The sequence below is a fragment of the Uloborus diversus genome, chromosome 5, assembly GCF_026930045.1.
Source record: "Uloborus diversus isolate 005 chromosome 5, Udiv.v.3.1, whole genome shotgun sequence".
Taxonomy (NCBI): Eukaryota; Metazoa; Arthropoda; class Arachnida; order Araneae; family Uloboridae; genus Uloborus; species Uloborus diversus.
Genome location: NC_072735.1, coordinates 166,294,430 through 166,318,618, shown reverse-complemented (window position 1 = coordinate 166,318,618; position 24,189 = coordinate 166,294,430). Strand labels below are relative to the sequence as shown.

At 35.9% G+C, this 24,189-nt stretch overlaps 2 protein-coding genes across 3 annotated transcripts in view; both read left to right on the top strand.

Moving 5' to 3' along the window:
• LOC129222660 (uncharacterized) overlaps positions 1 to 24,189 on the top strand; it is a 516,294-nt gene that overhangs the window by 427,997 nt on the left and 64,108 nt on the right. The window lies entirely within an intron of this gene.
• LOC129222657 (uncharacterized) overlaps positions 20,915 to 24,189 on the top strand; it is a 111,106-nt gene continuing 107,831 nt past the window's right edge. For both annotated transcript variants that reach the window (XM_054857186.1, XM_054857187.1), the window contains exon 1: positions 20,915 to 21,052. In XM_054857186.1, coding sequence (XP_054713161.1) covers positions 21,019 to 21,052 — 34 coding nt within the window. In that variant the 5' untranslated portion in view covers positions 20,915 to 21,018. The remainder of the gene's footprint in view (positions 21,053 to 24,189) is intronic.

The following is a 24,189-nucleotide window of genomic DNA, read 5'->3' as shown; positions in this document are numbered from 1 at the left end:
CAGCTTTGTGTGTTAAAATGTTCGAATGGTCCCTTTCTGAATAATTTAATTTATGTAATTTTTCTGTTAATCTCTCGCAATGGCCGATTTTGTAATGCGGTATTCTGGGACAAAATTATGTTCTTTTTACTTCTTAGTACTCTCATTTTGTACAAGGTTTTTAATCTAAATTGCTGTAATACAGAATAATAAACAAACTTGCTTCTTTTATTCACTATTCGTCGTCTTGTAAACCAGCTTTGTGTGTTAAAATGTTCGAATGGTCCCTTTCTGAATAATTTAATTTATGTAATTGTTCTGTTAATGTCTCGTAATGGCCGATTTTGTAATGCGGTATTCTGGGACAAAATTATGTTCTTTTTACTTCTTAGTACTCTCATTTTGTACAAGGTTTTTAATCTAAATTGCTGTAATACAGAATAATAAACAAACTTGCTTCTTTTATTCACTATTCGTCGTCTTGTAAACCAGCTTTGTGTGTTAAAATGTTCGAATGGTCCCTTTCTGAATAATTTAATTTATGTAATTTTTCTGTTAATCTCTCGTAATGGCCGATTTTGTAATGCGGTATTCTGGGACAAAATTATGTTCTTTTTATCTCTTAGTATTCTCATTTTGTACAAGGCTTTAAATCTAAATTGCTGTAATGCAGAATAATAAACAAACTTGCTTCCTATATTCACTATTCGTCGTCTTGTAAACCAGCTTTGTGTGTTAAAATGTTCGAATGGTCCCTTTCTGAATAATTAATTTATGTAATTGTTCTGTTAATCGCTCGTAATGGCCGATTTTGTAACGCGGTATTCTGGGACAAAATTATGTTCTTTTTACTTCTTAGTACTCTCATTTTGTACAAGGTTTTTAATCTAAAATTGCTGTAATACAGAATAATAAACAAACTTGCTTCTTTTATTCACTATTCGTCGTCTTGTAAACCAGCTTTGTGTGTTAAAATGTTCGAATGGTCCCTTTCTGAATAATTTAATTTATGTAATTGTTCTGTTAATCGCTCGTAATGGCCGATTTTGTAAATGCGGTATTCTGGGACAAAATTATGTTCTTTTTACTTCTTAGTATTCTCATTTTGTACAAGGCTTTAAATCTAAATTGCTGTAATGCAGAATAATAAACAAACTTGCTTCCTATATTCACTATTCGTCGTCTTGTAAACCAGCTTTGTGTGTTAAAATGTTCGAATGGTCCCTTTCTGAATAATTTAATTTATGTAATTGTTCTGTTAATCGCTCGTAATGGCCGATTTTGTAATGCGGTATTCTGGGACAAAATATGTTCTTTTTACTTCTTAGTATTCTCATTTTGTACAAGGCTTTAAATCTAAATTGCTGTAATGCAGAATAATAAACAAACTTGCTTCTTATATTCACTATTCGTCGTCTTGTAAACCAGCTTTGTGTGTTAAATGTTCGAAAGGTCCCTTTCTGAATAATTAATTTATGTAATTGTTCTGTTAATTTCGTAGTGGCCGATTTTGTAATGCGGTATTCTGGGACAAAATTATGTTCTTTTTATCTCTTAGTATTCTCATTTTGTACAAGGTTTTAAATCTAAATTGCTGTAATCCAGAATAATAAATAAGCTTGCTTCTTTTATTACTATTCGTAGTTGTAGTTATTTTGTGGGATAAAATACATTTTGGAGTAATAGAAACAGGAAATATTTATTCCCTTAGCTTTAAAGAATCAGCTAAATTCAATAGCCTGTATTTTATGAATATTTTATGCTACCATTTCAGAGTACTGCGTGAACAAGCCTGCCTTTTTTCTTTATTTTTGTTTTTAGCAGAAATTTACTTTTTGATGCAACTCTGACCCCAATGTTTTGAAAAAGACACATTGCAGCTTTTTTCTGAATCTCACTGGTAAATTAAAACTCTTATTTTTGGTCAAAAAAAAAATCTTATTAAATTAAAATGCGCAATAAACAACGAGAAGAGATCCTGAGTACACCTTTCCGAACCCAACCTCGCTGATTTAAATGTCTGCATAATATGAAATAATTTTGACCTCAGCAACGTTTGAGAAAAATGGCAACGATTCAATTGTCGGTTGAAAAATTGATTATTCCTTACTTAAAATCTGGTAACTTTTTTCTCGTTAATCGTCTCTGTTCTTTTTTACAGTACGTAGAAAATGTTTTAAAATTGTATTTTTCCGTTCTTTCGAAAGAAACCGAAACGATACGATAATTATTTCGAGTAAAAAGAACCAATTTTGGGTCAAAAAATAATTTTCGAACAAAAAAAAAAAAAGCTATTCATCCAATTTTTTTCGAAACTTTCTATAAGCCTTTCCGGCAATAATTAATGCAAACTGAAAATTTCAACGAAATCAGCACAGTAGGTTTTGAGTTAGGTCCAGTAGGCCCTGGACGCACTGATTTCTGTCTCAAAGTGACACACTTAACCTTACCCTGCCATTAGACCAGGGGTCCTTGAACTTTTCCGATTCTCGGCACCCTTTTAAAAATTAGTATTTTTTTACGGCACCTTAGTCTGTTTCTATTATTTCGTATTGAGGCAGATTTCAAATCTGAAGTCTTAATTCTCGTTTCAATCGCTGTAATATGTCTACTCGACGTTAAATCCCGGTTATCACAAATTTGCCATTTCAACTTCGCTTGCGCACGGACTTGCCTTTTTGGGCTTTCTGTTTTAAGATTTCGTGTTGCTTTGTTTATATTTAGGCTGAGGTTAGAGTCCCAACAAATTAATGAATGCGATTAGAGTATTTTCACAGCGATTTCGGGATACATTATATGAAACTACGGATATGAATAACTGATAATCTTTATGAAGAAAAGAGAAAAAATACACTTCAATATTTATTTGTTTTGGAAATATTTATTTAACGTAAATGTACTTCAAAAATGATCGGAATATTACAAATATCCGTCTTTTGCGGATATTTTACATTAGGCGTAAACAGCTTAGTATTATACATTTGTATTTAGGTTAAGGGTTCCGCTTTGTATTGGAAGTGATGCTGCAAATCGAGTGCGCTCTTCTGAGGTTAAAAATTTGCCCCTGAAAAGGGCCTTTGTGTTTGATTGAAAAATCAAGCTCCGAATCCATTAATGATTAAGACGCAAAACTCAATCTTTACCGAGGCGTAAAAACTAAATCAAGGACAGCTTTGTTTTTATCTGTTCTTATTTCATAATAACAAATTTAAATGTTTTTCATTAGTTTAAGCAAGAGTTTCGAAATCAGCAAAGTCCGCGCGCAAGCGCAGTTGAAATGGCAAATTTGTGATAACCGGGATTTAACGTCGAGTAATATGACTCACTACCAATCTTGGAAAATGCAGTTAGGATTCCTTTGGCTTAAATCTTGCAAATCACGTGGCCCATGGGACACGAACTCACCATCTTTTACGTGCCACCATAAAAAATCGTTTGGAGGTTTAAGTCTGGTGAACACCATTGGCCACTAGAGCCGCTATATAGATAGGCCGACGCATCAGCTTAAGTTTAGCCATTTTTGATCGGATTTTTCATTGTTGCACTGCTTGGGTTACCACAGCAAAGTTTCGGATTTCGCCAAATTTGCAGAAAATAATACAATTCACGTGCTGCTAATAATTACTTACAGTGAACAATCACCAACGCGATAACTCGCCAGAAAAGACAACCACTCAAACACGCGCTCCGATCCAAAAAGGCTGATCTTAAGCTGATGCGTCGGCTCGTATATATATAGGGGCCTTATTGACCACGGAAAGAAGGCGATTGCCGTCATCAGTAGAGACGTACCGAGTTATAGTAGTGTAGACCTCCATGTCCGCATAATAGTTTTTAAAACAAAATTCCAGCTGAAATTTAATTACGTATTATTTAAAAAATTTTGTTCGCATCAAACATTTTACAAAAAAAAGTTATTTTTATAATTAAAAATTAAAAAAAAGGTATGATTCATCAAATTGGAATCAAAACAAACTATATCAATCAGTTATACTTCTTGTCCGCCAAACATAATAATTTTAAACAAATAAAACAACTTTAAAAGCACAAATGTGCAGAAACAGTGCAGACACGTGTTTCTGCGTTACAAGGAACGTCTTTTTCAGTGCATAAAATATGAGCTAATGAATATGAAAAAAAATCTGACTTTTGTCGGATGTCTATAAATCCATAAACTCACATTTTGTGCATTGAAAAAAATATATTCCTTGTAACACCAGAACACGTGTCTGCTGTTTCTGCACATTTGTGTTTTTAAAGTTGTTTTATTTGTTTTTATTTTTTTAGCAAAGGTATTTTTATATTTCTTATAAATAATTTTGTTTGTATCAAAAATCCGTTTAATAATATAAAAATTTCATATTTTCTTTTTACCTTTTTTACCCCAAATTTTAATAAATACGTTTCATAAACTTTGGGGCATTAAAATAAAGATTTACTCCATTGAAGCATAACAAACCTCATTAGTATTCTCAAAATTTAAATTTGACTTGCAAATGATTGCAGTGCATTATATGCTTGCACCTTTTAATTAATTGTAAAATCTGCCTTGAACAATATTCAATTTTTTACAACTTCTCGATATTGGCCGAGGATCTGATCAAAATTTGGCCGAGTACCGAGTAGTGACCGAGTACTCGGTACTAGTGATGTTCCGGATATCCGTATCGCGGATATCCGAGGGAAAATAAAGATCTGTATCCGGATCCGTATCCGTTACTTTTTGACGGATCTTAAACGGATCTTTTTTATTCTAAAAATTTTTAAATATTTGAATAAAAGACTATTACATTCCGTTTCAATTAGGTTGCATTCCCTATTTAAATTATAAGGTATCATTTCCGAGGCCAATTTGTACCCCCTTTGCAAAAAGGAAGGGGAAAATAAGTTTTAAAAGTGTGTATCAGTGTGTCTTTTTGTGGCACCGTAGCTCCTAAACAGATGAACCGATTTTGATAGTTCATTTTTCGTTCAAAAAGTGACTTGATCGAAAGTGTTCTTAGCTTGGCCTCGTTTTTGTAGAACTTTAATTACCGGAGATATTAATTAAAAACCGATTTAACGTTTTTCACAATTATGGTAGTAAAAATTTACCCGTACGTTAAAAATGAATAACGAACAACGAACTGAATAATTTAACGAAATGAATAATTGAAAGAACGAAGTTTCTGCGTTTGATATTTATTTAGAACTTACAACTTATATACAGTAGGAGCTATAATCTTGTTAAGTAAATTTTAAATGCAATTCTAAGCCTTTATACGCGTGATTGGTAGCGATTTCATAGTCGGAAGATAAGGATAAAAAGCTCAATGATTTAAAATTTTTACCTGCTGTCAGCTCATATTTCTTAACAAATGTGTGTTCTGACCCGCGAAATTCATCTTAATATGAGGTCGGCTCTCTGGGACACGTTTTGTTTTTTTTTTTAATTTTTAATTTAATATTAGTTTTTGTTATCAATTTGGGGTTTCTGTTATTCTTTATTTTTGTTTTTCTCGGCATCCTTTTAAAAAAAAGTGAGAATAAATTCTCTATTTACTGTTTGTAAAGGTGTTCCCGGCTCTGTATTTCGTCGGTCGGAGAAGTTTGGTGGAATGGGTCAGCGCTGCATTTATGCTGAAATAAAATGGGAAAAATTATTTCTAGTCTGTCCAGTAGCAACTTTACACTCTTGCTCCTGTATCCTACATCTACCGAGTAAGCTAGAAATAATTTTTCACATTCCATTCTAAGCATTAATGCAGCGCTGACCAATTCCTTCCAACTCTCCCTCAATTTTAACGAAGATTTCTTTAAAGGGAAATCATAGTCTTGATTATATCTTTGCCGTAGTTGACATTTTTTGAAAAACTGCCATTATTCTGACGGGAATACCTTCCGTAACAAATTTTACACTTGGACAGTTGAACTGAATATATCCGTATCCGTATCCGCGGATCTTGGCACAAATGATCCGGATCCGTATCCGCGGATCTACTTTTTTAACGATCCGGCACATCACTACTCGGTACGTCCCTAGTCATCAGAACCTTGTCAAATGCAAAGACTAAGAAAGCTCATTATTGAAGGAACGCCGCAGGTCTGTCACATAATAGGGGAGGATGCCTCATCTTGTTGGAAAATTAACGATCATATTGATCGTGACCTATTCTGCGAGCGAAGCAGGAATTAGACTTAAGGCCCAGTAGCGTAACTAGGTGTGGGCAGGACTGGCTCTCGCCAGGGGTGCAACAGCCAGGGGGCATTTCGACTGATTAAAAAAAAAAATTTTTTTTTCAGAGTTTTTTTCTTTTTTTGATTATAGAATTTGAAAAATGTTTTTAAAAAATTAAAAAAAAAAAAAAAAACTCGCAAGAAAAAGAGCCAGAGAGGAGGAACTGAGAAGGAACATTGGGCATCATTGAAAACAACTCTAAAAAAAGAAAATAAGAGAAAAAAAAATACAATGCTGCCTCCCATTTGTAGAATCAATTAATCAAAATGTTTGTTAAAAAAAAAAGGGAGGTCGCAATGACCTCCGGTGACGTCCCACGTGGGTGACCCTGGGGGGGGGGGCGCAATTTCTTTATTTCATCAGGGACGCTGGACCCCATAGTTACGCTACTGTTAAGACCTTACCTGCTGCGTCCCGTGATGCTCCCGTCAATTTTTCTGAGGGTATCCATTACCTAAAATATCAGTATGCGATCATATTATGAAATAATGTCATAATATGAAAATGTTTGAAGTTTGAAGGTATACGCTATTTGTCTAACAAGTCTTTGAGAGTATACGGCGTACAGGGAGCAGGCCCCTGTCAAGATTTTCATAAAGGGAGGGGTTTTAGTTTAAACTGTGTGTGTGTGGGGGGGGGGGGGGGATTCCACCCTTCCCAAACTTTAGTTTTACGACAAATTGCCGAACCCAGTATGGAGTTTATACACCTGTAAAACTGCTGTACCCTCCCCCCCCCTCAAGGAGGATAATTATGGCTGCACAAGTGACAAAATTATATCTTCATTTTACAAGTTCACTTTAATCAAACCTTGTTTGTTTCTTCTTTACTAATAATAAAGCTGAAAGTATCTCTGTCTGGATGTCTGGATCTCAGTGACGCGCATAGCGCCTAGACCGTTCAGCCGATTTTCATGAAATATGGCAAAAAGTTAGTTTGTAGCGTGGGGGTGTGCACCTCGAAGCGATTTTTCAAAAATTCGATGTGGTTCTTTTTCCACTCCAATTTTAAGAACAAAAATATCATAAGATGGACGAGTAAATTACGAAATTATCATGACGTGGAACCGTAACATGGGTACAAGCCAATTGGCGAGAAAATTCACCATACATTTGAAAATATACAGGCGAACCAAAAGACCTTTTAATTTTTCTATTACGGGCAAAGCCGTGAGGGTACCACTAGTTTTAATTAAATCTGTTCACGCTTCGATACATTGCAATAAGTACTAAAAACTCTCCACAAATTCTTTTAGAATGTGGAATGTATATCAGGCTTTATGCTCTGCCATATAAACTAAGCAAGAAAGAGCTTATTGCAGATATGCAAATTGCATTACCTAACACAATCACCAATGCGTCTTCATAGCTGCAATATAGCAACATATGCCAAATTCTTCACAATCTCCTTACAATAAGCAATATTGATGCTTTGCATTTGTAGATCATTTAGATGGGTTTTCCCACCATAGTTTTTCCGAAATATTATTTCAGTTAGTAAAGCTCTAACAGTTGTATCAGAGAGAAAGTTAAAAGTGGGGGGGGGGGGGGAGGAATATTTTAACTTTCACATTAAAGTTAATTTAAGTCAGATATACGTATCGAACATTTGGGAAACAAAACTTGTGGCGTTCTTATCACATTTTCGTGACCCTGGTCCCCTCAAAGTCTGACATCGTTTGCAGAAAATTCCCTCTATGAAGATAAAATCTCGATGTTTCGAACATCGACACCGATGTTTTTTTGAACAATCACGATTGCTTATTGTTCTCACTTGACTATTTTTGACGTTCCTTTGATTTTTCCACCGCCACCCTCCGCACCATCACCGTCGACGGGCTCCTCACGATTGCTGCACCTCAAGCGAAAGCCGTCTCCAGGTTGCATCCACGTCCTACACACACGCGCATACATACACAACTACACACACACACACACACATACACCTACACACATACACACATACACACACTCATACATACAGACACCCACACACACACACATACCCCCCCCCCACACAGACACAAACACACATGCCGACACACACATACACATAACCCGTACACACAAACACATACCCCACACAGAAACACACACGCCTACATACACGCACTCGTGATTGCGAGAAACATAATTTGAATTCAAGATGTCAAAATTCAAATTGATTTTTTTTTTTTTTTGTTAGCACTGCCATTGGTTGAAATGTTTTAGTGCTGCCATCTGTGTGCAAGTAGAGGAGACCTTGCTGCATGTTAAAATTGTAGCTAGTGTTTTTCGTTAGTGGGATTTGGGAAGTGTTCGGCAGGCAATTCCCTAAACTTTTTAAAATATCGTGGAATTTAGTTCCTTTTCACTCGTAGTAAATCCAGCAGTGAAATCATCCATGTGCGAACATCTTTCTTCAATTTCAAATACTTGATCACATAAAATGCAATAAGTCTGATAAAATGATAAAATATCAAACACGAAAACAGGAAATGTTTATAAATATGAAATACAAACAGGGCCGATCCTAAGCAGGTGTGCAGGGTGTGCACCGCACAAGGGCGGCCAAAGCAAGGGGCGGCCGCAGGCCGCATCATATAATTCTTTTAATCAAGCAAAATTCTTCAAGACTTTCTCACAAGATAACTTAGAATAAGTCAAATAAGTATGCTGAATTTTAAATGTTCAATTATCAAAGTAAGTGCCGATTTCCCGACAGCATAGCATAGTTTAAGAAAAATAGATTGTTAGGGAACATTAGGAATTGATTTATTGTTCATTAATATCCACTCTTTACACACATGCTTCATTTGGTTGCAAAATTTGTGTCAGAACCGGTAATCAGGCATGGATACAGCGGATTGGAGATGAGGGAAATGGCTCCCTCCTGAAGCAAGAAAGGGTGCCTTCTAAAAGGAGCACTCAAGGCCCAGGGCGGCCACTAGTGTTTAACCCCCAAGCTTTTATAGACCTAAACAATGAAGATATATTTTATATATTATATTTAAAAAAAGCCATACTTATTAGATACTGTCGCAAGCATTTCAAACAAGAAATTATTTTCCAACAATCGCGGATGCGTGGAGGGACAGTGGAAAATTGCGACTCCCCTGAGACTCAAACATATATGAATAACAAACTAAAGTTTTGTAATTTTCCCCCTTTACAGCATTTTTCTCGAATTAAAATCACGAATGAACTGCCCGGTTTCAGATCAGAGCTCTTGCCCCGGGTAGTAAATTTAAACGTACCTCCAAAACGAAGATCCAAAAGGATGCCATGACCTTCTTGACGAGACTAAAGAAGGCTTAAAATTGCGTTTTTATAGGACTTTGATTTTGGAAAATTTCACTGTTTGAACCACCGATCTTAAGAACCCAATTAAATCATTGATTCACCCCTTCCACCTTAACTTAATCAAACATAGCCTGAAAATGTTGGCTTTAAAATCCAAAATATTTTTTCAGAGGACAGCCCTTCTTAATGTCATCAAAATTTGCTTAATGACATTTTTCGTATTTCTTTTTCAAAATTTTTGCGATGGAGGGTCCCGAAATCCATTCCCAAATATTACTACCAAAGATAGTTTCAATTAGTGTCTTTAGAGAGGCCCCTAATTCCGCCTCCTCAGTTTGAAATTGATTTCAGTTTCAAAAAACACTTCGTGAGGGCACACTGAACCCCCGTCCGCCCTTTGTCCCATCGTTATCAAACAATGCGTAAAATACGATTTTCTAAAAAACTCTGGAGGAGAATTGCCTGGCTTATGTAACTTTTCACGGCGCTAGGGCATATACCCATCAATCGTCGATGTGAGATGGACAAAAGGGGTCTATAGTTGTGTTTTTCAGATATTAATATCGAAAAATATCCGAAAGATTCGCCGAAGCTTTCCAGTTTTGTTAACGTCACCAAAGATAGCATAAAATTGGGCTTTTAGAAACATCCACTTGGGAGCCCCGAAACCCTTCCTTCCAAAAATAGCCTAAAATGGAATTTAGCTCTGAAAAATATTTCGGTTCGGAATATTTTCACGTTTTTCCTATCGTTTTCAAATACAGCCAAAAATGGGTTTTTGAAACAATAGTACCGAGAAATTACCGAAGGAAAGCCGCCAGATCCCCTACCGTCACCAAAGACAGCCTAAATTTGCGTTTTAAACTTCAATTTCAAAAACTTTCGATAGGAGATGATTGCCTCTCCCTCCCTCTAGCGACGTCAACAAAGATAACCCAAAACTGCTTGTTTAAAACTTCAGTTTCGAAAAATTTTCGGAAAGAGCACCTATCTTTCCTAAGCAGCGATCACAAAAAACAGCTTCGAATTGATTTCAATTTTGAAAGAATTTTAGGAGAGAACTCCAGCATTACTTTTCCCCTGAAGTCTCGAAAAAATTCCTAAAATTGCGATTTTTGACGTCAATTTCGAAAATTTCTCCATGCACCTTGAATATACCCGACTCTTTTCTCTCCTTGCAGCCAAACACAACCTAAGATCACTAAAACAATTTTTCGTACGCCAATTTCGATAATTTTCTGGGAGTAATCCCCCCTCCCATGATTCCTCCTCCTCCCTGCTTTCTCACCGAAATGTCGCCGAAGACATACTATAAAATGCGTTTTTACGACTAGTAAATTTTGGTATCTATTACTTTCTTCAAAGATATAAATTGTACCTAAGGAGTTTCTTACTATAAAGCTTTTCTTCCTTTTTATAAGTTCATAATTCTGTTTTTTTTTTCTTTTTTAAATTAGAACTTGATATAAAAATTTGAAGAAATATTTATATGGACGTCAAAGATTAGTCAAAATATGCAAATTACTCATGAGGGGCGGCACATTAGCTTTTTGCACACGGGCGGCCGACACCCTAGGATCGGCCCTGAATACAAATCAATAGTGCTAATAGGTAATCATGTACTGCTACATTTAAATCTGTTTTTGACACAAAAATGCTGTCACTGCCCCTAAAGAAGACCACCAAAAGAGATGTGTAAACCAGAAAATCTGATTCTTTATTACCACATCTACACGTTATTACATACGTCTTAAACTACAGATATGTAAATTGAAGACCTTTCCCTAAGAGAAAAACTTTTTTGGATTCCACACATATTTTGGAGGTTTGAGGTTTGAACATTTGATAATATTCGCCGATACACATTTGTTGGTGCTGCCATCTATGGAAATGTTATCCTACTTTTTAACAGGCAATTCTGCTGCTCTTTGACACCTGTTTAAAAATGTATAAACATATAATAACCCGGTTTGCCAAGTGAGAATCTACGAAAAAAGCCAAACCGCCTCCTGAAATTAGCGCAAAGTAGGCAACCTGTAACATAACTATGCCCCCTTTTAGATATTTTGGAAAACTTAAGTTGCAAACACGCTTAAATATTTAAAAGACCTTCCTGTGCTACTGTAACCCTTCGCTATATGGCCTTTCTCGGGAGACCACAAAAAGGTGCGATATAATACAGCTTATAAAAATTAACGATTCAATTAATGTGCCGATTGAGGGGGCACACTTACAAAAGGATTAGTTTAATTAATGCACTGATTACCAGTTTGCCGAATTATTTTTTTATAATCGGCCAATTTTCATCGAATAATTGGCAGATTTTTAAAAAAGGAAATTACTTCAAGTATAACTGAACAATACACCTTTGAACAATGTACCTATGTGCTTGAAAAGTAAAAATAAGAAATCACAACGTTTTATTTCACCAAATTTGCAGATTACTGCATCCACGTGTTTCGAGACTACAAGGCAGCTTTTTTTTTTTCAATGCAAAAGAAGTGCGCTTATAGATGAAAAGACTTTCGACAAAAACCTTATCGAGCAATCCGAATTGCTTAGAATCCTCACTGTACAGCTATTGACGTTCCTGTTCCTTTTTTTTTTCCAATGTTCCCACGTGATGATCATCTCTAGTAGGCAACACCTCATCCATATTTGTAACCGCGGCTTCGCTCACGTTTATGTAGTTTTTTTCAATCGATTCAAGTTAATGGTCAACAGAGGCAGAGGTCAAATAGTAACCAAAAAATGGTTTGTCGCCCCAGTTTCACCGACATTTCAAATTGCCTCCCACCCCCCTTAAATATATCAAAAAGTATGATTAAAACAGAAAATCAGGCGGGGGGGGGGGGGGTAAATAAAATGTCGGCGAAGCTGGGAAGACACCCAAAAAATCACACAATATAAATCAGGAAAACATTCAGGAGTTGTAAGGAAGTTAGTACGGGTAATTCTCAAAAATTCCAATTCGAGTGAGGTCAACAATTCTTAAATAAAATGTCAAACACTTCCCTTATAATCCCGATCCCCGTCAAATGATGTGCAACGCTACACCGGCTACCTAAAATATTGCATAGCTTCTTACTGGAGAAATCGTCTCAAAATAGGGTCAGCAATCACTACAAATCCTGATTCTAATAATGTCCCTTTAGAGTGAGAACATCAAACCTTTAAAATCCCCATCAGAAGGAAATCAACTGTTTCTAAATAACGTAAACGGTCCTGATTAAAATACCAAAAAGTTGAGAGTAAAAACACCATTAAAATCAGAGTAAGCGCAACATTTTTTTTTTTTTTTTTCAAGTTCCCATTTAAATGAGGACAAAAGTACAAAAAACTTCTCATTTCGGAAAGAGAAACATTCCCTAAAGTCTCTATTTGAATGGTGATACCAGCGTTTTCAAGTAACATTCTCCCTCTGAAGATCTATCTCTATCATGGTTAATTCCAAAAATCTTCATCAGTACAGATTCGTTACCATAAAAAAAAAAAAATAAACAAATAAAAGAAAGAAAGAACAATATTCTCTATTGTCGCCATTAAAGTAGGGGCATTAATTCCACAAAATCCAAATTAGCATCATTGAGTCTTAAAAACACACAAAAAAGAAAAAAGAGAATTAAAAGTTTCATAAAAATTTTAAATAATTCGCCAATGCTCTAACGTAGTCACCTGATGAGACTGGAGATAAAAAATGGATTTAGGGGATTAATTTACTTTAATATTAGTTTTAATGTTATTTGAGCGTGTTGTTTCACTAATTTGGCGGATTAATTTCAACTTCAATACCTATACATAGTACTAGAGGACCCGACAGACGTTGTTCTGTTCAAACTTTGTAAATTGAAAAGTTAAAAAGTTTCAATAAACTTTCAAGTATTTGAACCGTTTTGTTGAAAAAAATAAGTAAAGAGAAAATGCTTTAAGCTGCTTAATGTCAGTATGCGTATATTTATTACAACTTAATTTATCTAATGCCCACTGAGCAGTTGTTTTATTAACTATTCTTTCTCCCGTACTTGATGGTTTGTTCTTTCAGCCATACTCAAAGAATAAAAAGCGTCCTCAGATATTAAGTGTAAAAAACTAACACTACCCATTTAGAACAAACGGGAAATCCCGCTGTAACATCCCCCATATGAAAAAGAATTACAGAATCGAAAGGATATCGTTTTAAAAAAGGATGAAGGGGGGGGGTAAAAACAGTTGTCTAAATAAGCGAAAATCACTCATCCCCCCCTCCCAATGTAAAATAAACGCATTTTTCAACTAAAAGGACTAAAAACTCTTTAAAAACAAAAAGAAATTCTTTGCAATTTGAAATATTTCGCCAAATAAACGAAAATACAATAAATTACATTAACAGTAGTTTTAAAATGCAAACAAATGATCACGCAACTCTATTGTTTATAGCCAAAGTCGCCACCACGTTACTGTAATCCAGCCAATCAGTCAGCGATCATGTTCCGTTGTACGCTAACTTATTCTTTACTAATAATAAAGTTCAAAGTCTCTCTGTCAGGATGTCTGGATGTCTCTGACGCCCATAGCGCCTAAACCGTTCGGCCGATTTTCATGAAATTTCGCAGAGTTTGTAGCATGGGGGTGTGCACCTCGAAGCGATTTTTCGAAAATTCGATTTTGTTCTTTTTCTATTTCAATTTTAAGAACATTTTACCCAGCAAATTATCATAACGTGAAGAGTAGATTACGAAATTATCATAACGTGGAACTGTAAAAAGGGCGAGCAAATGAACACAGCCAATTGGCGAAAAATTCATCATCTATTATTTGTAAATATACAGGCGAACGAAATGACCTTTTAATTTTCTACTACGAGCAAAGCCGTGCGGTACCAATAGTTTAGAATAAAAATACTTTGCATTTCTGCCATTGTGTGCTCATTCACTAAAAAATAACTTTAAAAAGTTTTTAAAAAAAACATAGAGCCAGCGACAAGCTAAGATGCTATCGCAATTCGGATTGCGAAAACATCTATTGAATGCAACTTGCCAGCATTCAAATGAAAAGGGCTCGAAAGGTCCATCGCCAGACGCAGATTTTATTTATTGAGCAATCACGATTGCTTATTGTTCTCATTTGACCGTTTTTGGTGTCCGTGCCTTTTTCAACTTGGACCAGAAGCCTTTGCAGCACCACCGCCCACCGTCCTCTGCTGGCGGCGCGGCGCGGCTGCTCCGGTTTTGAGCTACCCGCTTCTCCTGGTCGGAGGCGTCCATGTCCTACACACACGCACGTTCACACACATACACACACGCGACTTCACACACATACCCTCCCACACGCCTACGTACATACACACAGGTCTACGCACACACAACTATGCACACGTAACCGCCCAGGAGGAGAGGCAGGCTTGGGGGGGGGGGACAGGAGCCGTTTCTAGAAACAATAACTCCAATGAGTAGGGTCCTGTCTCAGTTCGTGATTGCGAAAAACATAATTTGAATTCAAAATTTCAGAATTCAAATTAATTTTCTTTTTTTTTTTTTTTTTTCTTTTTCTTATTTTTGCTTCAAGTATGTTCAGAACTAGAAACTGTGCTAAAGAAGTTCGTAAGCAAGTACAATTTTCTGTTTTCTGTACTAAAAGGTAATGCGTCTTAAAAATTCTTATAATAAAGAAACGTAGATTTTTTTTTTTTTTTTTTTAAAGTTTGCTCGTGTTTGAAAACATTTGTTCATTTAGTGCAAATTTTTTGAAGGAGGTTATGAGTAGGACTCGATGGATGGTTCAACAATTTAAACATTGGCATCGGCGGCCGGTGCTAACTTGCAGGAAACATCGGCCCATCGGCCTTAAAAACATAGAAAAGTCGATGGAATTGGCCGATGTTTTCGAAAAAAAAGACCTTTGCTGTTTTGCTTCTTATACAAATGTTTTCGTATAAAATTTTTTCTTAAATTTCAGTATGAATTTTTATTTTAGTCACCCCTGAAAGAATTTTTAATACTGCATTCAGGTACAAACAAGTTAATTATTGCGTTGTTTTTTTCGGCTTATCTCTCATAAGTTATAACTCAAAAATGGTACGCTGTAGAAGATTAGAATTTCATATGTGGGGTCTACGTACATTCCAGTTGCGAACTTCCCTTTTTGTTTTCAATCGTGTACTCTAAAAGGCCTATTTACTCTTTTTTTCTTTTTTTTTTTTTTTTTTTTGTGGCTTTTAATTACTTATTTCAATGCCAAACTAATATAGCGTCTTAGACTGACGATCATTTGGTGATATATTGCCGAATTGGAGACCAACTTGGAAACAAATATTAGATGGCAAAATCGGTTTTCGTGACATTTTGTTAGATTTCCGTTGAACCGACGGTAATTTTAAATTTTTTTATATTTGTAATATGAATCACAGTAACGTAGTCTTTTCTGTATCGCTTCGGCGGAGTTTGGAGCCCGTCAAAATACATTTTGAGGACCTCTTTCTCTATCACGGAATTTGTAAAACATTTATCATAAGCATTTTTGTAACTCCTACGGGGCCCCTATGGTTATGGAGCTTCACGCGCAATTGTAACATTTGCGATATTTAAATCCGCCTCTGCACGTCAAAACAAACTGGGATGCAAGTTTTAAAAGAGTTTTTCTGATCAATGTTTATGATTATATTTTGAACTCTTATTTTTACTTCCTTTTACAACCCCCGAATGAAAGTTGAGGTTTTTTTTCGACCCGATCACACCTGAATATATGCCTAGAAACCTACAGACACCCGAAATATCCATTTTGACGACTTCCCGAGTTAATTACAACGAATTTTCTCGTCACGTCCGTATGTACGTATGTATGTGCGTTGTGCGTATGTGTGAATGTATGTATGTATCTCGCATAACTCAAAAACGGTATGCCCTAGAAAGTTGAAATTTGGTACATAGACTCCTAGTGGGGACTAGTTACGCACTTCCCCTTTCGTTGCATTCGAATGTTACTTAGGAGGTCTTTTGCCCTTTTTTGGGGGGAAATCATTATTAATTTCGATGTAAACTCAAGTGGTGTTATAATTTGTCGGACACTTGGCGATATATCGCCAGTCTTTTAGTCTCCAAGCTTTGTCGCCAACTTGGCGACAAATTTTGCGAATTTTTTTTTTTTTTTTTTTTTTTTTTTACATTTGGTTTCAATATGGCCACTGTTGGTGATATTTAGAGAGTAAACAATTGAAGCACATTAAAGTTGCCAGTAATGGGGAAATGACATTAAATTGGAGTAAAAGGAAGTCATGTGATGCACACATCAGGTAGTTTATGACTATTTTTTTTATTTCCGAGAACACTTGCGTGCCCTGTACGCTCCCCTCCCTCTAATTCTAAAATTAAACTCTAGTTGTACTTCTGAGTTGTTTAAAACAACACCATAGACGTTTTGGATGGTGACATAATTCGGAAATCAGAGACTTCTGAATTTTTTCTTCAGAAGTGCTGAAGTAGATTCAGAAACTCTTCCGAGACGTTGGTGGTAGCTGTTCTGAATGAGGCCAGTTTGATGTTGCAAGATACTCCAAAATCAGAGGGTGACCCCCCCCTCCCCCTTACCTTGTCGTTTTAAGCATTTCTTAAATGTATACCGATTGTGTATTTTGCTCAAGAAATGTCATTTTGCGTTGTATTTCTCATACTTGTTACACCTATATTTCGTAATGCACCATCTTTTTTGCATCATTTATAGCGATCGATTTTTTTCCTATTGTAAGTAACTATTTGTATGTATTTTTTCAAAAACAATTAATAAAAGTTAATTTTGTTTTCATCATATTTTTAAGCATTTTTATTATACTTAGCCTAAATTGTCACGGAAAAATCTGACGCCTGCTCTTGCTTATATCTCATCAACGAGACCGCTTAGAAAGCTCGGGATTTCACTAAATGATTTGCTTAATCTTAAGGTACAATTTAACGATGAAAAATTAAAATTCTAAAATAAAATTATTATTTCGGTTAGGATGGAAAACAGCAAATTTCATGTAATTTCCCTGTTAAATAAACGTTTAAATATAAAACCCATTGTTACAAATTTTATTGCCTTACAACAGCAATATTAATAGCAATCGTAATGAAAGTTTGGAATCAAATCTTCCCTGGAGCAAGCATGAAATTTATTCACTAGCATTGCTTTCTTAGGACTTTTATCCTTATCTAGGCCAATGATCGGTAGCGGGGCTAAGTAAAGAGACATATTAGGATCTTTATCAGGAGTAACTTGTATGTTGTGAACCATAAATTAGTTTAAGAAATCTGCAATATTTAAATGGTTCTAGTTAAATTAACACACAAGTAAATTCTAGAGAGGAACACGATTATGATTAAAGTGAAAAAACAACTTAAATAAAGCACAAATATTGGAGAAGATACAGCATATAGCTATTTCAAGGCTACAATGGAGCCTCTTCATCAGTGCAGTAAGCTCACCAACACAACCAAAATACTGTATCTTCTCCAATATTTGTGCTTTATTTACGTTGTTTTTTCACTTTAATCATATTGTAGCACAAAGCTTATATGATAATTTTTCATATACATAGGAACACGTTTAGTACGGAGCATTTGTATGAAAAAATAAGATGAAGTTTCGTGATGTGAACGTTATTCTATTTCTGTAACACATTTTCACCAAAAAGAATAAAATCCAAGAATATTTTTAAAAATACCATAAGCACTTTTCATAAAGCACTCAAAATGACAAAATAACTTTTCTGGATCAGAAAGGACAATTTAAGCATTCATGTAGTTTCAATTATTCCAAGAAAATGACACCACACACGAAGAAAAGTGCGGCTCAAGTCATTTCAAACCAAACTTTCCCATTAAAAAAATATGTATGTTTCAGCACTCAAAAGTATGATTGAAAGCTAGATAATGATAATAAATTCTCTTCATGACTTGAGCCGCACTTTTCTTCGTTTGTGGTGTCATTTTCTCGGAATTTTCGAAAACACAGGAATTCTTAAATTGTCCTTTCTGATCCAGAAAAGTTATTTTGTCCTTTGAGTGCATTATGAAAAGTGCTTAGTATTTTTTTTTTAATTCTGTTATTAATAATATGTTATAGAAAAATTTCAAGAATTTTCTACTATGCATTTTTTTAAATTTCAGAAAACTATTGTTAAATTTAAAAAGTTAATTTGAACTTGTTTATAGTGCTTTATAAAAGATTAAACAATCAAATTGATCAATATTATGTGTGCAAACGTCAGATCAAGTAGTACATGTATTAAGTTTTTTCTATTAGCTTTGTATAAATATAGAGTTTGTTTATTGTAGCTGTGCTTTAGAACCTCGCTCTTTTCATAACTTTTTTTTTTTCCCCAGCAAAAAAGTTATGTCACTGTTATAGATTTTATGAAAAATGCAAACTTTTCTTTTCATAAATTTTAAATAAGTATAAAAATATTCCTATTGTGATTTAATATTGTAATTTATCTGTTACTTTTTTTGTTTTATTTGATGACTAAAAAATGTCTACGTGCAATCTTTCCACTTACATTGTGTAATTTGTTTTTTGTTTTGAGGCTTTTCCTGTGATCGGGGGATTTTAAATTTTTCCTTTTTGATTATTTTTCCGCTATCTGTCGGGAAAATTTACAGATTTTTTTTTTCACACCTGATTGTTGCCGATTGACAAGCATCATTTGAAATAAATTTTATTTTCGAGGCAGATCTTGCAAAGCCGGGCGATATATATTGGGGTTTATAATAAATTAAAAAGAAATCAAATCGTTTGATCCTAACTTGCAATGGACACTGACTCCATCCCGTCTCTGATGTTCCCTTTATTGAAAAAGACACACGGCTCTTAAATTTTGGAATGAGTACGTCAAAAAACTGTTATTTATGCATTTATTTCTTGTTGAATAAGTTTATATGCTTTTTCCCTCACAAAAATTAGAAATTTCATATTCTAAAAAAATAATAATAATAAAAAAATTAATTTGAATTTTGAGATCTTGAATTCAAATTATGTTTTTCGCAATCACGAAAGTGTGTATGTAGGCGTGTGTGTTTGTGTGTGGGGGTATGTGTGTTTGTGTGTAGGGGGTATGTGTATGTGTGTGTAGGCATGAGTGTTTGTGTTTGTGTGCTGGTATGAATGTGTCGGTAATTGTGTGTTTGTGTATGTGTGTGTGTGTGTGCGTGTGTGTGTAGTTGTGTATGTATGCGCGTGTGTGTAGGACATGAATGCAACCTGGAGACGTCTTTCGCTATAGGAGCAGCATCGTGAGGACCCGGTCGACGGTGATGGTGCGGAGGGTGGCGGTGGGAAAATAAAATGATAGGACATCAAAACAGTCAAATGAGAACAATAAGCAATCGTGATTGCTCAAAAAAAAAAAAAAAAAAACTTCTAGAAAAATAAAATCCCCCCCAAAACTTTTGATGGCGCAACTTGCGCCATAATCCCCCCCTGTGGGCACCCCTGATTAATCATGTATATTATAATATGTAGCATTGTTTGTTCAGTTCAATGTATTTTTAACCCCCCCCCCCCATACTGATGAAGTTTGGGGGAGGGGGTTGGGCACCCTCTTTCAGTTGAAATAGGAAGCTAAAATTCTTCCAGTATATTAATATCCACAAGTCTAAAAATATTGAGGGATGTCCTGTTATCTAGGAGAAACTTTTTTTACATGTATTTTTGAACCACCCTACCCGCCCCCCTCAATTTTCGGGGTTCAATGACAATTGGGGTTGCTCCAATTGGATTCAAATGAGAATTTTTGGGGTTCAAATACGGGTTTGAGTAAATTTTCGACTTATCAAGTCCCTAATACACATTTTAGAGCGGGAAGGGGGGGGGGATCATGACCCCCATTCCTCCTTGTCCCTACCCGCTGGATCCACGCCTGCCTCCCCCCGCACCCATGTTAGGGGTGCCTACCCCCTAAGGGCAAGGGCGCACCTCCTCACTATCGTAAAGACCACCAAAATGAAAAAATATACCCTTAAAAACAGCCCCCTAAAAAGTTCACAGGTGCAGTCCTGCGCCATGAACCCCCCCCCCCCCCCAGTTGGGCACCCCTGCCTATGTGGGTGTTTCCATGCTGCACTACTTTATTATGTCGAGACACGGTTCTCCGAAACATTAAATGAAAACTTCGACAAAAAAAAGAAAAAGCATACAGCAGTTTCAAGCTGAGGAACACCCACCGACGAATCTCACCCTTTCATCTTGAACCGGATATTTGGGAAACCACGAAACGCGGAGGGCCAGCGGGTGCGTGGAATCAAGGTGGAGAAATTCATCCGAAAGAAATAAAACCACCTGTAGACAACACCGCTCTTGAACAACCTACGCTTATTATTATGCCAAAAGCCTAAATTACACGGCGCATGCGCTTCATCACGAAACCGGCACTGGCCGAAAGTGTGTCACGTGACGGGGAAAGAAAACGGGACACACTGCTGAAACTGTTATGAAAGTCAGTGTTTTGATTGTTGTTCTATGGTGCGTTTAGAGCGGGGAGCTCGAGTTCTTTTGGATAAGTGAAAAAATTAAATCAAATAATTATAAAAAGCCATGCTGATTGGTTTTATTCTTTTTTCCCTGGCAGGTGAGTGTTTTGTTTTCTTGTTCCAACTTCTCCAAAAAAATTGGTGAGATTAAATTTGTTTTGATCGATTTTCACCTATGATGCTTTTGTTGACCTGACACACCCCTTCCAATGGCGCCTTGTTTCAAAACGTAAGGGATTAAGCTTTGTAACACCTGTTAATGCTCTGAAGACTGCCAATTTGTTGAACGGGATATGACATGTTTGCAAATCGGCCAAATAATATTTGTGATTACTTTAAAAATTTGATTATTTTCCGCCTTTTTGAAAATAGTTTGTTTTTTCTCTTAGTGTTATTAATTACACGGACCGCGGGACGCATTCATCCCTCGAGAATTATATCCCTCAGGAAAGACGCGGAAAGCGAGAATGTTTTTTTGTGTGTAGGAAAGGAGGGGGGGGGGGGCAAAACACCCGTGCCTACCATTTTTTGATTTACCAGAGATGGTGGATCATTGAGGAAAGTAATGCACCTCCCCCCCCATAGGAACTTTAACTTCGAGCCAGGATCACATACATTTTTGAATAATAGCTTCTCGAAATACACTGGGACAAGACCCCCTGAAGAGAGAGAAAAATACCTTTGACGGGTCAAAACAGCCCCCCTCCCCAAGAAAATAAATTTCAATGTCGCAGTTTATAGTACAGTGAAGCACCGTTTATACGTTTCTCTTTTATACGTTTTTATCAATTATACGTTTTTAAAATTTGTCCCTGCAATGTCTAATACACATTAACCTATACCTATTATACGTTTTTTTCGTTTGTACGCTTTTTTCATATAGTCCCTTCAAAAACGTATAAACGGTACTTCACTGTATGTGTGAGCCCCCCCCCCCTTCCCTCCCAGCTTCTGTCACCCCCAACTTGTTTACGCGGTGGCTAAAATTCTGCAGAAGAAATATATTTACTATATAAACAGATACTAGTCTGCATTGCATATGCAGGTGTTTTTAAATAGATATGTATATCAGGGGGCGTAGGGCAGGGTTCAACGCCCCTAGAGCCCTTGGTTTTCACATATATTGAGCCATCCTAATACGGTAGTTGACTCAGATGTGACCACTGTTAGCCTCCTGTTTAACTCCCCCCCCCCCGCCCCCTTCAGCAGAAGCCGAATTCTTATGCGCTAGCGATGATACATGAATTAAATATCTATAATGTGAGCAGATTCTCCCCCCCCCCCCCACCTCTATCTCTCTCTTTTTTTTTTTTTTTGGAGGGAGATTTGTGACATTTATATTGTTTTTTTTTGCTCAGTTCTAAATTTGCCGAATGGTCCAAATTTTGCCAAATGATGATAATTTTGACGAATCGTCAGAAAAAACTTACCGAATAAGGAAATTTTTTGAAAGGTCACAGTGACCTCCCTTGTCCCCCCCCTTCCCCCATCGGGAAGATTGAAGAACGTGTTTTGTGAAGAAAAAAAAACTTTTAATCTGAGAAAATGTGTTTTTAAGTTTTTCATCGTCCTCTTTCCTTTGCATTACACAATCTTTTTTGTATGAGGTTATAGTGGTAGTAGAATAGTAGAAGTTATATTTGTAAGTATTGTTTTTTTCCTCGAATAATTTCGTTTTGAATTTGACAGTTTTTTTAAGTTAAAATTTTCGTCTAAAGGCATATTTTGTGTTGAGAAAATTTCCAAGAATCGTAATCAATCTTATATATATAAAAATCTCGTGTCACGATGTTTGTTCGGGGTAAACTCCGAAACTACTGAACCGATTTTTATCAAATTTCATACGTATCTGTAATTTGGTCCAACTTAAAAGATAGGATGGTTTTTATAACTTTTTATTGCGAATAAAATGTTTATTTTACATTAATAGCGTATATTGATTGTTTGGTTCCGTAAATTCTTAATAGATGGCGATGTAAGTTAATTCATCCTTAAAACATTTTATTCTTATGTTAATTAAAATTTACAAATGATACTATGTTACGGATATTGACGATTATCAACAATAACGCCGTAGAAAGTAGGAGTATAGAGGCCACACTTTTCAATGTAAATGTCAAATTCTACAAATCAAGTTAAAATTGAGAAGCAGCGGGTAGTTTCATAATCACCACTGCTTTTAAAAACGTATAAGGCTCATATAAATGTCAAGTGCTGCAGTTCCAAAAAATCCATTAAATACTTTGTCAAAAGTGGTATTATCAGTCCTTATTAGGTCGTATTTGAGGTACGAGATATTGACGAAGTAAAACGATGAGCGATAAGTGGTTATATAAGCAGCAACGAAGCTATGTGGCATAACTTAGTTTCTCCACATACAAAAGTGACCCTTCTGTACATCATTGTGCAGTACGTCTTGAAAACGGTCAACGAGTATATTTTATCGAAGATATTTTCAACGAAGAGCACTTGAACCACCAAAAGCAATCCTGATTTTTATTATTTTTTTTACATTGTCAAAAACCTAATGTGTTTGACCCGATTCTCAGAAATAAAATTATTTACCAATGTTCCACGCTATTTTACATGCACTGTGAAAAAATCCGAAACGTCATTGATTACTTTCGTGGAAAATGTCGGAATTTCATAAGTTCTCAACAATTTTATTTGGAAATCAAGTATCTGCGTCATAAAGTTTCCTGAATTGCTACAAATGTCACGAATGCAGACTTCTCACTGTTGAGAAAAATATTTTTAGCTCCCAGTTTAAAGATCAACTGGAAGTATTTATTATGTTTCGGCATCAGGACAGCTACATTCCGTCTGCATTCACTGTGCGAGTGAAGATCAATTACGTTTCGCGTCTACATTGACAAAGCTGGCGGTACGAGTGAATGAGCTTTTGGATTCTAAAGAATTGCAGAAGTCGCAGGCGAGTTAACTCACGGTACTTGCTTGCAAGTCTTTCAAACCTGTCGCAATGCTTGCAGTAATACTTTTGGAGCTTGTTTGGAAAAGTAGAAATGTGTTAGGCTTTGTATTCAACTTACCTAAGTTTTCTCTGAAGGTCCAGGGACACGACTGGCTTTTAGCGAGGGAGATTACTGAATTTTTAAAAAAGATTCTAGGATAATTTCCGGAGGTTAATGAATTTTAGTGATGAATGACTTCACTACCGTCGTCGTAGCCCGTCTAGATAGAAGTAACTTTGAATAGAAGCAAGTGAGTCTCTGGA